At 39.2% G+C, this 20,038-nt stretch overlaps 1 protein-coding gene across 10 annotated transcripts in view; it reads left to right on the top strand.

Moving 5' to 3' along the window:
- The window catches only part of FAT3 (FAT atypical cadherin 3), a 422,077-nt gene that overhangs the window by 282,459 nt on the left and 119,580 nt on the right, over nucleotides 1-20,038 (top strand). For all 10 annotated transcript variants that reach the window (XM_030042467.2, XM_030042469.2, XM_030042466.2 and 7 more), the window contains exon 4: nucleotides 459-520. In XM_030042467.2, coding sequence (XP_029898327.1) covers nucleotides 459-520 — 62 coding nt within the window. The remainder of the gene's footprint in view (nucleotides 1-458; nucleotides 521-20,038) is intronic.

The following is a 20,038-nucleotide window of genomic DNA, read 5'->3' as shown; positions in this document are numbered from 1 at the left end:
CCTTCTTTGTCAAGTATTCTTGGTGTGGAAGTAATCAGCATCCTATCCCATTAATTGTTTGAGAACTCTGAAATCTTTAATGAGGTTTTTTACGGAAGGATTTCAGTCAAATGCAAATGATTCACTGAAGCACTTAATCATAAGACAAATAGTGATTCTTTAGTAAGTTTTTTTTATTCACTGTAATAAATGTAGCATGTTAACTGTAGATACACAGCTAGCTGTTTTTCAGTTACTTTTCTCACAGCATTTTTCTTTAAAGATTCATTGTTAGAAAGTCATAATGGCTGCACTGAGAAAGAAAATGCTTGACAGATGTCAAGAAATCTGTGTCTGATATAGCTTCAAATAGATTTCTTCCCTTTGAGTGTTTGAAAAATGAATTTATTTCTTCTGGTCGATAGAGACATATATTTTTCAACGGGTGTTGACAATCAAATATCATCCTTTTTTCACAGGTCTGATTACAACAACGTCAAGAAAATTGGATCGGGAACAGCAAGCAGAGCATTTTTTGGAGGTAAGATTAAGTGGAAAATATATGTTAAAAGGTTAATTGATTTTTGTCATTTAAAATCACTTCTTCCTCTTCCAGGAGAGTGGTATTCTCCCTTCTCTCAGTGTATGACAGACTCACACAAAGCTGGGAATTGCCTGATTATACAGAACAAGTAATACATTTTGCAATTCACAAGCACGGGAAAAAAGTGAACAAATATGCACAACACTTGCTTTCCACCTCTAATCTGCTTCAGTTAAATCTTTTATTGTAGCCCTTAAATTTTATTTGTGACAGAAGTTGAGAATATCCAGAGCAAAATATTTTTTTTTTAATTGGTGGAATCACCCCAGCCCTGCCAAGATTTTCAGTCTCTCAGATTAAATACGTTTAAAGTTTTGCATCTCAGAGCTAACATATAAACTATTCTTTTGGATGTAAGCAAACTTTGAGCTTGCTCACATTCACTGCATCATCAGAAACAATTAATAATTTCTTAGCTTTCACTTACTGGGACTATCAGGAACAATTTTCAAGTTAAAAATTGCCCTCTAAAAAGAGTGTCTAAAACATTCCCTTGGCCCTTAGATGAATGTTTTTCTTTATAAGTAGCTCACATACGTTGGATATGGAGTGATATACTTGTAAACTACTGGTTTTACCACATGTGTTTTCTTTCACATTGCTGTACACCATGCTGTGTTTTTTTTCCTTTGGGTGGAAGATCCTTGAGGCTGTTCTCTTGTCTATTTGTGAAATAAGGAATTCTTGATTTGTGTTGTTACAAGTAAAAAAGAACCATATTGTCCCACATAATCAATCATTCCTACTATGTATTTTAGGAAATCCCTTCAAATCCATACAAGTTAAAAAACATCTGGACAAAAAAGTTCCCAGTGCAATCACTATCTGGCAGCAAAATGTAGTAAACTATACTTTTGCATATTCCATGGCTATTTTTGTTTGTTAGAAATCCTAAATTATTTTAGTTAGTGCAGAAGACAGGAGAGAAAAGTTAATTTATTACTGTACAAGTCGGGGGGGGGGGGGGGCATTCTTGATAATTCACTGTAGATTCTTACACATTCCAGGCCATAAATAAATGGAGGGAAATAAAAGGATTTTCCCCTTTTTAGGATTTATTAAGTTGGAAAGTTAGTAAAGTAATCATGTGTTCCAATAACTGCAAGCTTTCCAGTTTATGCTGTCAGAGAAGATTGCGAACTGAATGAAATTGGCATTGATTTTGAAATATATCTATTGATGAGAATCTTAGGTCTGTAAGTCTCTTTTGCATTTATGTGTTTGCCTCAGAGACCTCAGTGAAACACGCCAAATTCACATTTCCCAGACGATTCCCATATAGATGGGGAAGTGTTACTATTAATAGCAAAAAGAAAAAGTAATTACTTATAGGAATTAGGTTTTAGTCATCAATACAAGTTAATATATTTCTTCCCCTGAATTTTATCTGCTTTGAAACAATAACCATCTGCAAGATTTTGAGGACTGAAGATGCACTAGAGGGAAATCGGTGTCATAGGGTGCTCCAAGGCTTCTGAATGGGGAGCGGAGGGCAGGCTACGGAGGAGAGAAACACCTGAGTGGGGTGTCCTGGAGAAGTGGGGAGAGGACCAGAATGTTGTAAAATCCGCCTGGGAACGGTGTGCGGGAGAGGGAATTGGACTCTGGTGGGGACACAGCCCTGATGGCCAAATCGACCCTTTGAGCTGCTGATGAAACATTGGCCATCGCTGCCTCTTGGGAGGCACGTTCCTGGGGATCACAGCAAATAAGCTGCTGGGGATCCGGAGCCAGGCTGGCCAAGCTGTGCTCGTCCTTGTGGCATACTCAGAAAACGTTTTCTAAAATGCCTGGCTGCCTCTGTGTGTAATTAACCCCCTGGGGAGGCCTTAATTGCCGAGACGACCGTGGTCTCCCAGTAGTACGGTATTTCCCTTCCGGCTTCATTTTATACCCTTCTTCCAGCAGTCTGTCTGGTATAAAAGAGAGCAAAGTTGGCTCCCTTTGAAAAGCTCTGATTAGTGCTTGGCCTGGCAACCCTTGCTCCCCTTTGCCCAGCGCATGTGTGAGGCACTGACAGACCTTTCCTAGATGCAACTTTTTTTAGTTATTTTTAATAAGCCTGTCTTTTCCCTACCTGAATTTGACAGGGACACAATACCCATACCAGCCAGTACTTATTGAGTAAATTCCATTACTAACAGTATTTCCCTCTTTCTCAAAAGTTGTTAGGAAGACGAGGCGAAATAAGATGGCAGGTGTTAGTCATTGTAATTGTGTGGAGTGCCACTGCTCATCCCGAGACTGCCGCCGCCTGTGATGGCTTGGGGTGGCTCTTCTGGAGTCGTCTGTCCCTGTCCGTATCGGAGGAAACACAAATTACCAGCGAGGACTGGATGTGTATTTTTAAGGCTGCCATGCTTAGGAAAGGTGAATCTAAGTGACTCCCCTTGTAAGTACACAAGAAGCCTGTTGCAAAGTAAGCACTGAGCCCAGGTCAGCCATGCATCATTTCTTCCTTCCTCCTTTAATTATCTTCTTTGGATGTATGGACCTGTGTCCGTGTGACTTTTTAAACAGTACTGGAGGCTGCTGTCACAGGACTTGCACTTACCAAAGAGTATGCGTCAAAGTGAGTGCAGAAACATATCTAGAGCCTGAGTTAAAAGGCGCATGAGAAAGTCAGAAGTAGACTCCCCTTTATAATAATTGAGACTTTTTGTTCATTTTGGTGGTGGTGTTTGGGGAGGGTTTTTTTTTGTTTGGGGCTTTTTGGGAGGAGAAAAAAAAGTATTTCTTCTTTTTCATTGATTGTGGCATTGTCAATGCTATTTTTTTTCAGCTCCCAAATTGAGGGCTTAATTTTTTTGACACATTTGTAATGTCTGGCAAGGCTGCAGGTTTTATTCAGTGCTTGTTATCAGGTAGAATTTTTCTGCTTAGGTTTAAATTGGATGTCACTGGACATTATACAGGATGGTCTCTTGCTTTAGTGGATTCTTACTAATGGAATGGCTCTGCCTGAAATGGAAGGAAAAATGACCACTTCATTACATTACTTTCTCACATAAAGCGAGCCAAAAGCATTTGCTTTATTTCCCAGACTTTCTTCAAGATTCTGTAGTTGGGATGAAGTATTTAAATATCCATCTGAAATAAGAAAGGTAATTCTGAGAGTTACCTGCTTTCTTTCAAGTAAATGAAAATAGCGATGTATTTCCAAGTGAGGTGCAATTGCAGGTTTCAGGTGATCTGTCTTTATTCTCCTTCAATAACTGGACACATCATCCTCTCCTTTCCTTCTTTTACTTCCTTCTTCTGGGTATGTGTTGTCTTCTAATAATTTCTATGTTAACACTTAACTCTGTCTGCTCTTGTATTATGGTAATTTACAAAAAAGAAGCTAGAAGTGGAGAATATTAGTGGAGTTTGAGCTATGGAAAAACACAGAAAATAGTCTGGCTGTTTTTTCTGCCCACATTTTTTGTAGATGCCTCCTAATCCTGGTCTGACTGCTTTACAAACTCTAGTGATTTTGCTGTGGTTTTATGCAAACAACTGCTGGACGGATGGAGGTCCAATAATAAGCATAAAAATTAAACCATTTAGTGTAGGATCTGCATTGTTGTGTTGTGTCAGCTGATTTTGAGATGTCCAGAATCTGAGTAATTCCTCGTCTGCTTTCCAGTGTACATGTACAGCTTGATGGGAGAGGATTGTTGAATCCAGGCTACAGTTCACTGACTTGTGTGTTCAGCCTGAAAGTGAATCTGAGCGCGTGCTTTCTCACCTTGAGCGGTTTCTGAACGCGCTGTTGCAGATGCTGGGTTACTTATGTCTCCAACATGGAAAGCCTCCGCAAATCACACCCGCTGCTGGGGAGTTCAGTTTGCTGGAAATTTCTGGGGCAAGACTTGTATTTAGCAAAAGAATAAGACAAAAGAGTTACAGGGTTCAGTGTGCAATTCTAGCAACAGTCTGAAACTTTTGTTTGGAAGGATAAACTATCTGTAGCGACAGATGACTTCTTCTTCCCTTTGATAATGGTATATAAAGTTGGTGCTTTTAAAGTGCTGAGATAATTTAGTCTCTCCTTGATGTGTACACATGGTACAGGCTCTTAAGTCATTTAGCTGGTTTTGAAAATTGTATCCATAGTATCTCTCTGTTCCTCTAAAATATGTTTAAATTTACCACTCTAGATTCATTCAGAAATTATCTTTTTAACATTTGCCATGGTGGAAAACTTGTCTATTCAAAGCCTCTCTAAAGAATAAAAATAGTTGCTAATAAGCATGGTCAGAACTTTAAATCTCTTCAAGAGTGACAAAGCAGCTGAAGACAATAGGTTTAAAAATACTGTTACAACAGCCTTAGCCTTTCAAGGTCCAAGTCATGTACCATAATTAATGAGGAGAAGTGGGAGCAGAGTGTTGGCTTAGTGCAGCTAATTTTTAGCCAACTTAGTGCTATCAGAATAGTAACAGTGCCTCTCAAGTGCCTTGCTTTTGTCGCAAATCAGTATATACAAGCCTCATCAATCTTCCTGCTGTGATGCTTAAGTGTAGCTCTGAGAAGGATGTCAGTAACAGTGCAAGGGGTTGTAATGAAGATAAATTAGTAAATCTGATGTGAGTGTCAAAATACATGGGCTGAATGAAGCATATGGGTTTCTATTTACTGTAAGTACACTAACAGGGTACAATAAACTGTTACATGGTATGTATTTATATGCAGTAATTAGAGGGAAGCATAATAATCTGCTGTAATTGCACCCTTCTAAAAAGTATTCAAATTTCTGCTCGTTTAATGGGAAGTTGTAATTGTGAGGGGAATTTTGATGGAAGGACTATCATTTTATTCCACTTGGAATTTGGTCTCGAATATCACAGGGAAAATTGCTGCGTGAAACTTCATGGCCAGAGTTTGCAGGGGAGACGGGGTTTAAAATCTTGAAAAGTAGCATTTTAAAATAGCACTGCCTCTCAGTTCTTCCCACAGACACCACGCTGGTGGTTCAGTGTTGGACCGGCACTGGGTTCTCTGCCATCCTCCTCTTTTCCTCTAGCATCTCCCACGCGAGAATTTAACAGATTTAACCTTGTTTTGCTTTTGAGCCTATTCAGTTAGGCTGTAGCCTTTGCTAGTGGTGTTGCCTGAAGTCAGGGGTCCTTTGTGAGAAACCGCAGCGTTTTCTGAAGAATATAGGCAGCCGTGTGGCAATATGTTCATGTATATTTTTACAGGAGAAGTACAAAAGCTGAAGTTCATTGGGTTTATGTAGCTGAATAGTGCTCTACAGAACATTGGTTGCTTAAATCCTGGATTACGGATCTGTGTAAGCATTTGTTTCATGGATCTTTAGCATTGCCCACATTTGGCAGAGAAAGCTGCATTTTTTCTCAGTGACATGCTGGTGATGGGGTAAAAATGAGGCAGTGTGTCTGATTGAACATTTTGTCTAAGGTTTAAATGGCTCCAAAGGCACACGCCTTTCCTTTTGTAACATTGAAGCCTATCAGATGATGCAAGGGAAATTAAAAAAAATAGGTAAACAGCCTCTTATTTCCGTCCTGAGCTTAAAAATTATTACTGGCTGTGCTTGCTGGAAATAGGAGAACTATTTTTTATTATTTTGAGGACACCTGAAAGGATTTTTAGTGGAACAGTAGGTATGTAGAGGCAACTTTCTAGAAAGTGAATGAAAGCTGTATCATGATGTCAGCTTCGAATGGTGACACACTGAACTTGAATATCAGCTTCAAAGTTGGGAGAAAAAAGAAATGGAAAAAAGGAAAGAAAGGGAAAAAAGAAAAGAAAGGTTGAAGAGAAAAGAAAGGGAAGAAAATAAACAGTTCTAAAAAAAAGTCAAAAGCATGTTCATCTAGTACTACCTCTCCATGGGTTTATCAGCAGAGGGGGAAGCCGCCTGCGGGGTAGCTCAGTGTGGTGGTGGATCTAGCAGAGGCCTGAGTTCCCGGCGTAGAAGGCACATGCTGAGCTTGCTCATCCCACGCTGCAGATTCCCATCCTGCACCCTGTGTTCTTCAGGAGTTGTTATTCTGCACCAGCTTTCTAGAGATGCATGGGCTGCAATTGCCCCCCTTCCCCTTTGCCTCCTGATTATTTTTTTTTTTTTTTCCATCAAGTGCTATTTTCAGAAATAGCCAACAACTTTCCAAAGGCAGGAGAGGACCGGAGGTTAAAACTCTCTTTCAGAGACAGATTTGCATATGACATTGCACACTGCTTCTCATGTGTATTCAGGCAGAAAGTCTTACACAGCAAAATATGGGAAAAGTCCTGGTGTGATTCATCTGTCTGCAGTGATAAGTGGTCTCCTCGATTAGACCGTTGTCTCTAACTAATGTGATCTGATAATATGAAGAATTATCAAGTGCATCACTGAAAATACTACTAGTTCTAGTACACTTGTTAACTGAGTGGCCTCTGTGCAAGAGATATGAACAGGAATTTTAAACTGCAAAATAATTAAGGCATGGCGTTTTTACGGATTATTCTCCTTTCTTTGATTATTGCAAATTTCAATAGCTCCCAGATGCCCCTTTATTTTAGATAGTGACTTAAGAAGTAACACAGACGACAAAGCCTAAGCATTGGGAAAAATTTAATAACATTCTTCTTCATGCATGTGGAATTTTAATTTTGTTTTCTTATTAAATAAGAAAAAACTCTTCATAAAATGATAATAATAGGGCGAAATAAATTTGAATTAAAAAAAAAAAAGAGTTGTGTATTTAAATTCCTTAATATTCCATGTTAAATTCAGGTAGCCAGTGGGAAATGCGCACAACTCTGATGACGTAATACATACCAAAAACAAGGGGCAAGAATGGGTCCACATATATCAATAGTAGCAGTGACCCTCAGCTCATTCCAGTTATTCAATGAAATACCAATAGCCTTGAGAGACGGGATGTGCAAAGAATGTCTATGACATTTCCACAAAATTTGTAGACTTTAAGTCAACTCTGAGGAAGCTTTGTTTGCTTTTTGCCTTGTGCTTGTGGTTAATTTCAGTCTTTATTTTTTTAGATACTATTCATCTAATTCTTTTAACTCTTTCAAGATGAGATTGTTTCTCTTAAAAATGTTCTGCACATGCTAACACCGGGACGATGTCAAGGAAAAACACACTACTGGCAGCTCAGTTAGTGCATCATTTATATCCAAGTATCTGATCCTGTCCTCTCTTGGAGAGTGCTTAAATTGTCCAGTTAATCTGATACTGTATGGAGCTTCTTATTTAGTCCAGCATTAAAAATCTCACACTTGTTTGGTTAATCCATTCTATTGATTCAGGATACCAATAGTAATGAAGAAAAGCAGTCCTCTTCTCTATGTTTAATGAACTTCCTAAATCAAAAATCTTCGTAACTCAATATGCAAAACTTTGGGTTTCTGTTACGAATGCTTGACAATTATAGAAATGAGTCAAATAGTTTATAGACCTTTTATAGATGTATTGTAAGCTTATGTTAATTTATTTGGGTATTAAAATAAAAAAGCACAGGTGATTTATTATTTAGTCACTCCTTACCTTATGGAAGAGATTTAATTATCCCAGTTTGTCGATATATACAATGGCAGATTCACCATCTACAGTGGAATACTGCCCCAGGTATATTTTCCACAAAATCATGTTTCACTGGACAGTGAGTCTGCTAGAAATGGGCAGGGAAAAATTGATATTACGGTCCAGATTTAAAAACCTATTAGCCATTTAGATGAAAAGTCGACCCAATATAAAGATACAGATGATTTTGCGAGTACTAATTCAGGTTCATATTTTGAAGAGCATGGCAAGATCAGAGTTGTCCAGGGCTAGGGCTTTGGTTCACACGCTGCAGTCTACCATGGTTGTTGTGTCTTATTAGAAAAATCACATTTCTGGTTCCCTAGAGCTTTGCCTTAGTTAAGGAATGATTTGCATATATCTGGAGTTTGCAGAGGGGAGGGAGCTTGTTTTACAGATTTCATGAATCGCTGACCTGAACTGTTGGGTCATGAAATGAAGAAATGAAAATCCGCAAAGCACAGCACTGTCGGCTTTTTCATGCTGGGTATCAAATGCCTCTTTTAGGATTTTCCTTGTGGACCCAGAGCAATCTAGCAGCAGGTCTTGGCTTTAAGCACCTCATTGCATGCAAGCACGGAAGGAGATACTCAGTGTATAGGCTTCGTGTGCTGTCTTATCAAGCATTTTCCACCTCTTTTAAAGGCGTAACAGAGAAGGTGGAATTGTGCCAGGAAGCAAATCCAGCCTACGGGCTGCCACCCTGCAAGGTCCTGAGCATCTCCCGGGAGCCTAGAGGTGTATCAGCATTTCTTTGACCATCTGGACCTAATTAAAATCTCACTGGACTTAGCATCATGCAGTTGTGAAGTCAAATAGTGCAAGAAAGTGACCTTTTGGTTAACTGGCTTTATGTTAAGATGTACGTGATGTGACTGTGGAGAAGAGAAAGTCTTATTTATTATCCTACGGGCTAGCTGAGTTCCTTTGCTTACCCTGAGTGGTGTGCTTAGTCGGGCTTCAGTAGCAATGATTTTCTTGAAGTTATCCCTGATAATCCCCAGAATGAGAGAATTAGACATAGGCCCCCATGGCTGCATTTCCCCAGGTATGTCTGGTAGTGGATGAGTGAACACATGAGAGAAAAGCAATTTAAAATATACCCAACACCTGTTTCTTCTGCTCTGTTTGCAGAACTACGAGATGGCAGAGCATTAGATCAATGCAAATGGGATGGAAAAGTATTATTAAAACACCAAACATTATTGTGTGGTTTGAAAATTAGGTCTGCACCCATGTGTTAAATGCTGTTGAAACAGAGAGGGATATATTAATGGTCTTCCTTCTCGTTTTATAAATCATTCCTCATGCTAAGCTTGTGTAGGCAAATTCTGTGATTAATCTATACCAAGTTCTTCTTTTCTGTCAGGATTTAGCACTTTGGTCTAAGGTTGCTTTCTTGCTGAGGGATTAACTCGCAGATTAGCTCAGGGTTAACAGGTTTTTTTCTTCATTGTATGTTTCCTAAGATCTGTAGCTCTCTTTTGTGGGCTGGAGCCCACCTACGAGGCCCAAATTGGTCGGATATACCCTTTCAGGGTGTCTCTTTTGCCAGGCTCGGTACTTGGAGAGACAAAGAGTCATTGTGAAGGGCACACTGCTTTGCTAAATCTTCCCATTTGTTTTATGAATGTACCAATGTTTAATCTTCTGCAGAAGCAGCAGGAAATCTTTCACATGATTTGAATCTATTTTAGATGTACAGAGCCTTTGTGTTATCTGAAGCATGTCTGCTTTAGTGCTATATCATGTTTTCTGTAGCATTTGCAATACCCATCAGCTGCCAGACTGTTAATTTATGTCTGTAAGTGTTTGAGCACACACACGCATGCATGCACACACACATTTTGTGGAGGTCTCAGTTTGCTGCCTTCCTGGGTAAGACCAAGCTGAACGTTGCACTTAAGGCAGGGGAGCATCTTCTTCCTCAATTAGGAATACATTGCATCTGTACTAAAATCCTTCCTGGGCTTAGGAAATCCTAGTATGCCTTTTCATTAATCCATCATTTAGAAACATGCCCTTAAACAAGTTTTGCATCCATTTGTCCATTCTCCCAGGGTGATCTGTACTCAGCTGTTCAGAATTCATGCTTGTTATCTCTTAAAAAACGTTAATTCTGTGATATTTTCACAGTGACTTCACTTGCCGCCACCAGTTATATACACCAAATCAAACCACCCTGCAATATGTCGTGTAGGGATCCCAACAGTAAATCTCCAATTTCTTTGACTTGAGTGGTCTTTGGGTTGGTTTGAGACAAGTTCTTTGATCACAGGCTGTTGCGGGGTCCATGGAGTCTGACTGGAGATTGTTCGCAGGACACCCGCAGCTTAAGACGTCCCTTCCCCAGATCGTCTTCACCTGTGAGCCCTTCAGTTTACAGGCAGCCTCTTAGCAGGGGAAAAACTGGAACAACTCTTTCCTTTTGCAAGTTCTATTAGATTTTACTATCTTCCCTACAGCTCTCTTTTCTTCATCATGGTCAAGATCATCCTTATTCTTGAGGTCTACTCCCTTGAGTCATACTGTCAGTCTAGAGTGACATCATCTGGGTTTTCTCAGTGCTTCTTCCTCTGATTTTTTTTTTTTTTTTGGTCTCCACCTTGTTAATGCTCTTATCATCCAAGGTCTCATAATTTCCAGTCTTGGTGATGTACTGAAAACTCATTCCCCAAAACTGTTCTCACTAGTCCGTGCACTTGGTGATAACCTCTTCCTAGTATACCTTGAACACACATTTTCTTTGAGTCTCATCGCATCCCTTACAGTCTCCTTCCCATGTCCTGTAACGTCTTTCAACAGTATGTATTTTCCCTCTATATCTGTTCATTCATATTCCCAGATTGGCACTCTGTCCTTCCGCCACATAATCCTTCAGCATTCAGCTTGAGCAAAAAAGACATACTGGAAAGGGTAGGAAAACGTCTTGCAAAAACATGTTAGTCTGAAAAAAGAGTTTATTTTTTTATTTTAAAAATAATTTGTTATGGCAGAAGTGCATCATTGTGTGAAATGTGCTGAAATAAGATTGGAGTATTCAGCATAATTTGTAACATGACACAAATTAAAGTATTTACTAGACACCTAGAGATAAGAAAACCTCTAATCGGGTTGAGAATCAGTTTAATAAGCATATTTGACACCTTTTTTCTCCCTTAATATATCATCATGGAACATAAGAATCCTAATGCTTTTCTTATCTGACTTCAGCTTGATAATAATCAGAGACCAAACAATTCTGTTGCTTTTTATGAAGATATGATTTAAACAGAAAAGTACAAAGGCCCTGAAGCATCAAGTGCTATGAAATCTGCCCTCAAAAGCGGTAATTTTCTTTTCCCAGCCTAACAAATTTCAGTTGTCAGGAAACAGATTAATCTCCTCGTTCTGAAATGTAATATTGCTGTTTGCTAATCTCTCATGATACAGAGACATTGAAAATGTTATCATAGCAGTTCTAGAGTACATTTTATGTTTTGGCAAAAAATAATACTTTCTTTGGCAAGGAGTATTCTAAATATTCAAAAGCAAGGATTAACATGAATAATTGAGAGCAAAAAGAAGCAAAATAATGAATTATTTTTTCTCACATTCCCTGGGAAAGTAAAAAATACAAATATTACTAATAGCAGTCTGTCAGTTTATGGCTTCAACTTTTCAGAGGACCAGCATGTTATCTTTAATTCAAATACCAACAAATAGCTTATTAATACTTTCTGTCATAGCCTCAGATATATTTGTTTTTCCCTGTGAATCTTGTTTCCTTCCACTATCCGTCCAGATAATTTTTAAGGTGTTGTATAAATAAAAATGTGTTCTTAACCCTCAAGGCCAAACAGCTATTTTAAAGACTTAATTGAAAAAAACATGGAGAATTTAAACATGTGTTTTTATATTGCCACACTTTTTTAAAAAAACAACACATGACCACAGTTTAAAAAACGCTCAGAAAATTTCTAGAAAGTCACAAGTTTTAGATTGCACATTTTAGCTGAGCAGAGATGATGCTTTCTTATGTGATACATCAAAGTATGCCAAAATGGCATGGCCTCTGTTGACTGAGAGGGGTGCAGAAGGCAGTGAGACAAGTGCGTTAGCTTGGTGTCAAAAGAAGACCATAACGTATAGCAGAAGGAAGAAAAATATTAACTAACGCGTGAGGCTTACTTGCCTATAGTCCTTATCCTCCTCACCAAAACCCTGTTGTTCGAATGGACCTGCACAAACTCTCTGTGTGTGGCTTTGGCCGTATGTTTGTGGGATTAAATTGAATACTAAAGCCCAGGTTTTGTCTTTTTTTTCATTGGCGTTTACCAAGTGTATGTACAGTTAGGGATCTTTCACTATTTCTGTTGCAAACCGCTAGATACTGCCTGAGTGCAGTCTTAACTGTAGTATGTCAGCCAGGGAATGGCATTTTAAAAAGTAAAATAATATTTGCCTTAAATGCCTTCTCTTCAGGCATTTAATCCTCATAATATCCGACTCTCAGTGTGAAAGTATCAATTGAAAGCCGTGGCCTTTTTAATGAAAAGAAGTCTGAAGTGTACAGAAGATTTTGGTTTTCTGCAGCACGGGGAGGGTGCCTGGTGATGGATCACAGCGGTGATGGGACACCCAACTTCCAGCGAGCTGCTGAGCTCCCGAAACAAATCCTTGCTGCTGCAGCACGGTGCTCAGTGTGAGGCAGTCATTTATCCTGCCTCTCGACAGAGCAAATTGCCCTACTCGGAGCTGTGGGCTGTGTTTCCAGTACCTCGTTCAGTTCCAGCAGGGCTAATTTGGTGTCCCTTCCCTCTCCACACTGTAGCATGGACTGAGAGCTACCTCAGGACTTCCTAACCTGAGACACCCTCCCCGGTTTCTCTGGAGTGCAATACGCTCCACTAGCCCTTGCATGCCTGAACAGCAGTAGCTGAATAAATCACACATTCATGCTCTGTTTTCTAAAGGTTATTGAGCACACATTCACCTGACTTACATAGCAAAACGGGAATTGCATCTGAAACTTTACTTGATTGACAAACTGCCTTTGCCTCACTGAGCCTGTAAGTAAGATTTAGATATTTTGTCAAGTCAGTAATCCATGGATTAGACCCGCTCTTAATACCCTCATTTCTGAAACTGGATGCACTTCTGGAGAACAAGTATATTTATATTTTGTATACAATTTTTCAAAGGAAGCAGCGGCAGCATCTATAGATGGTGTTGGCCAGGGCTCCACATCGTGAGCAAGCATCTGTGGTCCTGACCCCAGCGTCTAACCGTGGGGATCAGCGCGTGGGGCTGACGTATCTGATCTCCCTGTGCCAGGGGATCACGCCTCCTGTACCGATCCTGACAGGATGCACTCGTGCTGCTCAAGACCTCCCATAATTCTGGAGCTTTCTTGCGGCCATTTCCAACAAAGTACCCAGCCCCTTTAACAGCTCCCGAGACAATCTCAAAAGCGAAGCAGCTCCTAAAGCTTCCCTTTTTCGATCTCTTCTGCTACAAACCAACAAAGCGACTCATTAGAGGGATGCCTTCTGCTTCCCCCCTTTCGCTCCCTTCACCTAGTGAGGGCTAATTGGAAGCCCATAAAATGAATCCAGGAGAACTCTCCTCCTTCTCCCATATATCAGTCCTGCACTATCAAATTGGGCATATTGTCTCATGCAGTGTTTTATTGTCCCCCAGATCACATTATCAGCGGAGCAACCTCACAAAGGTTAATAACTTTACTAGGTTGTCTCTCGGTCTGACATTCTTGCTCATCACTCTAAATCCAGTCGTTTTACCGGTGATGTTAGACATCTCTACTGAAGTTAATTGGATGCTGCTTGCCGCTGACTTCAAACCCAACTCTATAAATCGTAACTACTTGTAGCTGATTGTCCCTGCTCTTAACTTTCATTTCACAACTGGGAAAAGTATGTGTGGTTTGATATACCTGGCTTTTCAACCACACTCTTTGACATTTGCAATCCAATTATCGGTCACCTTGGCCATTCGTTTGGTCCAACTGTCCTCCTGTTGGTATGCCATGTGTCAACACCTACTCCATATACTGCTCTAATGGGAAAATAAACAGTAAATTATGAGCCTATATAAATCCATTAAAGAGTTACTTGACTCCATGGAAGTGAAACTGAAGTGCTTTATGCAGTTGCTGGTATCCAAAGTTGGAATTGCTGCTCTGTATTTCTAGAAGGTCCCAGCTTACTGAAGTCAGGCAAGATAAGTATGTGTTGAGAGCCTTGGTGCCCATACAGTAAGAGCGTGAACCTTAAGGGCTGTGCGTGGTAGGATTTTGATATTACATTCTTGAATAAATGGTTGTCACCAGTAGAAAGCAGTAAATTTATATTAATCATTTTTTATTAAATATTTCCTTTCCCCAGATGGCAAGTACGCTTCCTAGGCTCTACTTACATTTCACTGACCCTTTGCACAGCAGTGAATGCCATCCTGTGGCTGCAAAAACCAAATGCATGTTAAAGACTAATTCTGCAGAAGAATCGCAGTGCTAAGAATATTTTAAAAGTTGCGATCTTTTAAGATTCCTCCTGCACTGCAGGAGTAGAGTGCCATCTTCTTATTATTCAGACACATGAAGTTCTCTTTCCAGGACTCCAGGCACTGTGTAATTAATTAATTATAATAGTATTAATTGATTAATTAATATTAATAACCTGAACATTTTTAATGCGTTCTGAGTGTTACTCAGGGAAATTAACTTTTTGGGCCAGGATGTTTGGGGGGTTTTTTTTGCAACACATTTGGAATATTAAAACTTTGGGAAAGCGTTTCCTGTTGTATCGTTACCCCCAAATGACCTTGTTCCTATACGCGCACCTACTTATTTATGTCGGCAGTATGGTCTTGACAAATTCTGAAAATTATTCTTATACATTGCTGTTCGCAGGATCACTGGCTATAAGTGTAACAAACTGAACCAACAGGAAAAAAATATGTTAAAGAAAAGAATTGTGTATGAAATTACCGTTTCTTTAAAGTAAACAGAAAATCCCACATTTGCCTGGGTATTAAAGTAAGATTCCTCCCAGTTAGTTAGAATGCATACAGTGGTGGTGGGGGCTGCGGTGGTACACATCTTCTCCACCGTTTAGTCAAAGGCTTACAGCTTTTAGGTACTTAGTTATGCAGCTGGAGCCCAGGGCTGGGCAGAAGCTGAACGAGAAAAAAAACTGAACTGATGTTGTTGAGCTCTAGGTGCAACCCTGTTCTCACCAAAGTCATTGGGAAAAATTCCCGTTGATTTCCAAGTCAGAGGATTTCACAGCTGGCCAGGTCCTTCTCCACCAGGAAGATACCTGTTAATTCTTTGGCTGCTCAGACAACATGAGCTCGGTTCCGCAGGGAAACACTTGTCTTTAGCCTTCCCGTGTGCGTCTCTAGCCATGCAGTATGTGCATACCCTGCCATCCATGGTGTGGTTGGGGATGCTGAGGCTATTCAGGTGTTTGTGGAGGTTTGTAGAGTTTCAACAGAAAGAATGCTGAAGAGAGAGCTAAACTGACTACATGAAAAACAGGGTTACAGTGAACTAGTCCCTAAATGTACGCTTAGCTGTGTCAGTCTTGTCTAGTGAAAAAAAGCAAGGTTTTTACTGTGTCGGATGAAATACAGAGTCCTGATGCACCCATCAGGGAGGGGGCTGATGGCTGTCAACCTTTATCACCAGAACAATTACCTGGATTTCAGTTTCACATCTTTTGTACTGGACATAATACCCGAGTCCATTTTCCAGGCTGACTCTTCAAAGCTGGAAACTGAATTTGGAAAAAGTAAAAAGGTAGTCCAAGAATATGAGTTTTGCTTCAAAATCAGAATCTGCATTTTTTTTTCCCTGTGTATAATCTCATGCTGATTCTCAGCCAGCTTGTAAAATTGACCTCATGTCAATGTAAACTGGATAGTAGATATTTATAGGACACTTAGAATCGAAGACAAGTGGAGATTGAGATAATAAGGCTTGTCTGTGTTGCCTATTAGATGAAACTGTGATTAAATACGGCCCAATTAATGCTTATTATCTGTCTAAAATTAATTTGTCACAGAAAGTTGTGAAGCAGGCATCAAGAAGTCAAGTAGAAATTTTTATTGCTAAAATCAAAGCAATTAATGATGTGTTTTACTTTAACCTGGTCTGACAAAAACAGGATGATACTGTCATTAAAAAAACCTGCCTTAGGAAGAGCCCCAACAACCAACCTCCTTATTCATGCTTATCTCCTTTACTTTATTTTACTTTTCAAACTGATTTTCTGAGCATTTTTATACTACCTTGTTTGGTATTTTAGGATGTAGTCTTCATCTGACTACAAAAATTACTTTATTCAAACATGCATGAGTAATTGCTATCATATTGTCCTCTAAGTTGATTAAAATTTTGCTTTGCATCTCATTGCTAACCAAAGAAACTTCTATCAAATAACGTGAATATCAGAAAAAAAATCACATCTTTATTTTTTCCTTTTAGATTAATGAAAAAGGTCACAGCAATCTTCCTGAGTGTCTTCCTTTAGTTCACTAAAGCCAGATAAATTTCTGAGGCCTAAAATGTCCATTTTTGCCTTTTATAAATTTAGAATATCTCTACAGGATCAAAAATTTGGAACAAGCTGTACCCCTTAAAGGTCTGATTTTATATACTTTCTACTTGGCTAAGAAATCCATTTTTTATTAATCAGGTTTTTAACTGGTAAGCTTTATTTTGAACATAAAACTGTAGAAGCTTCATTTTTTACCCTGAAAAAACTAAATTGCATTTAAATGTCATAGGCTACTTGTCAGGCTATCAGCTATAAAACTGTCTTTGAAATGTTTTGCATGTATGTGTGGATGGAGAGCATTCATTATTTCTTGCATATTGTGGAAAAATAGTGTGAGATGGAAACTGGATATTTTCAGCAATTACTGACAGGGCACAAAGTCTTTTATCTTGACATCACTGGTTTTGGCTTTGCCTACTTTGGTATTGATCAAAGGCTTGTTGGTAAGTGATGTGTTCTACAGTAGAGATTTTTTTTAGGGGAGGTGCAGAGAGTAAGTTACTATCTGTAGTGAAATTGCAGAATTCATCACCAAAATTGTAGTTACACAATGCGTTCTCCTTCAGTGGCAAAAACGTCTTAAGAAATTTCCCCCACCCTGACTTAGGGACCTGGCATGCCTCTCCTTGTTTTGCTCTCTCACTGCCATCACTCGTTAACCATCTGCCTTTTGGGGGATTTTGTTTTCTTTTGGCAGTTCGTTTAAAACCCTGATTATTTCAGTAGCCCTGTTCATAGCACAGATGCACAAACAGTTTATTGACGGGTGAAGGTGGCTGCAAACCGATGACAGGGGAAGAACAAATGGCTGGAGGAGGAGCTGGAGATGGAGCTGGATGCATCTTAATCTGCCTTTCTGCCAGAGACAAGGTGGTGTCATCCTCTGTTAGCACAACCAAGTGCTGCTTGCTAGAGCAATTTAAAAAAAAAAAAAAAGAAAGTGTTATCTTTCTTTTGAAAATACTTGGTTCTGCTGCATATAGCAGGGCAGAATTTGGATACGCGGTACCTAGAAAGTAAATAACTTTAAGGAATTACAGTGTGTATCTTTCATCTCATTGGTGGCCAAATAAATGTATTACTTCCTTGGTAGTAACAATATTGTTTCAAGACTGACCATCACAGAGCCTCACCTAAGGGTGTTTCATCTTACATCAGAAGGCACTGGCTGTCGGCACGACAAAAATTTTTAAGAAGTAAGTTTTAATATTATAGTTCAGGAGAGAAGACGGTATTTCCTTTGAAGACTGAAAGTTTTAGTTGAAGTTATTATTCTATTGTAACAAACTGCATGCCACAATATTTCTAAGGGCAGGCGGAGCAAGCTCCTCGTACTATGTCTTTTCTTAGAGGAACTTCAACAGCATGTACCACGTTAGCATGAGGCAGCGCTGCTGCTGACTTACTGCAAAATAGATGGAGGGCTATTGCCACACACAGGAAATCACCTGCACCGAATCTGAGAGTTTCTGCTAAAAGAGTTGCTGTACCTTCATTTCCCATCAGTTTGAATATCTGGGGACCTTTACTACAAACTGATACAGCTGCACACCCAAGCAAGGATGTAAAGTATATACCGTTTTGCTGCTTGATTAATTAACTCCATGGTGACTAGTACTATAGCTTGATTAAATTTTGGCAATATATCAATATATATTTTTGAGCATAGCATTTCTGCTGATAATTAAAACATAAAATAAATTATTAATATTAGGAAAAGATCTTGGAAGCATGGACAAAATCTTGTGTCTTTATTAATAGCCAGAATGTTTTTCTCACATGATTACACATATTGACTGTCTAGTATGAAAAAGAAAAGACTGGGGACGTGTGACAATCTTCATAATTTTGAGGAAACTTTGAAGAAGGTGTTTGGTTCCTGCTTATAGTGAAGATGAGAGTCAAGTTACCTTTGTGGATAGAAAATGAAGGGTAATTGAATATTTGAGAAAAGGGCAGTGCAGTGAGCTTAGAAGTTGATGCACACCTCTTTTGAAGCGCAGAAACAGAAACTGAGAGCTACTGTATTTCCTGAGTGCTGAGAGAAGATTTTTGGAGAAGGGCATTATCTGTGGAGGTAGATCTGGTAGAGGGGAACTTATCAATATTTGATCACGGCTGTTTCTTATCACAAGAAAAGCAAAATCCACAAATGGCTGAAGTAGATACGCAGGTATGAATGAAATTACAATTGACATAGAGATTACTGCTAACATTAAACTGCATAAATATCTTAATTTGCAAGCTTTGTGTTATTTAAAGCTGCTTGAAATGAAATATTCTCAGATTTGACTACTCCTCATTTTCTGTTCACAAAACTCTCTGATTGTAATCTTCACTATCAGCAGGAGCTAAACACCTTCTTCAAAGTCTACTGTGAAGATCAATACACAACTTTTATCTTCTTTCTCATTTAGAGACTATGAGGGTAGTTACACTTCTGTTTAGTAATAGGTTGTTCCTAAAGAGGCTCCATATGCCTATAAAAATTATTTTTAAGCAATCACATATCAGTCTTTATCTTGTTTGTAAGGGATCAGTCTGAAGGTGGGTAAATGTCCTTGGGTCCAGATATTATCACAGGATTATTTGGAGTGTATTCTTCTGCTTTCCAAATTTTTCTTCATTATATGCTGGGGTAGCAAGATTCATTATTGTAGCCTCATGAACAAAGAAGGGAAGTTGATGCACTCAAAAGACCTTTACAGTTGTTATTTGGAGACTGAGGTTGCTGTTCCTACTATGATCATCTCAAATTTTCTAATCTTCTAGTTACAAACTTTACGAACTGCTCGATGTGGGATATGATATATGCAGTTTCAAGCACCGCTTCTGATGGTGGTGTTATCACCTAGAAGGTCAGGAAAAGTCCTAGCTGAGCAATGTTTTTCCTTACCAGATGATTTCTGCTGAATCATTAGTGATTACACACTACTGTTAGGCAGTGGAGGTGAAGGTTTTCTGTATTTAACCCCACCAATGGAAGTAGGAGACACATTTGGACTTCTGGAAAGTGATCGGCTTAGAGTCACTTCTGGGCAAAGTTTAATCTACAGTTTGTCAAAAGCAAAATTATATGAGCTTGACATTCCTGAGGAGTATAGTTTTCTTTTTACTTAGTGAAAAGTGGGGGAGATACTTTCTCAGATTGCCTAAAGCAGTTTCTTTCAACATAGGACAGGCTGCTCTGTTGTCCTGGGAATTTAATGGCGTAGTGGTTGGTTCTGCACTTAGCTTAGCATGTTTTGATTGAAGACCGCTATAAATACAGCCTGATGCACAAAGGTTGCCAGGATCTCCAAACTGTAATGAACTTTAAAAGCAATGCCCATGGAAAATTACTGTTTTTCTTTTAGA

Source organism: Aquila chrysaetos, chromosome 19 (assembly GCF_900496995.4).
Source record: "Aquila chrysaetos chrysaetos chromosome 19, bAquChr1.4, whole genome shotgun sequence".
Lineage (NCBI taxonomy): Eukaryota > Metazoa > Chordata > Aves > Accipitriformes > Accipitridae > Aquila > Aquila chrysaetos.
The sequence above is the reverse complement of the archived record's forward strand: the minus strand, read 5'-3'. Positions and strand labels throughout refer to the sequence as shown.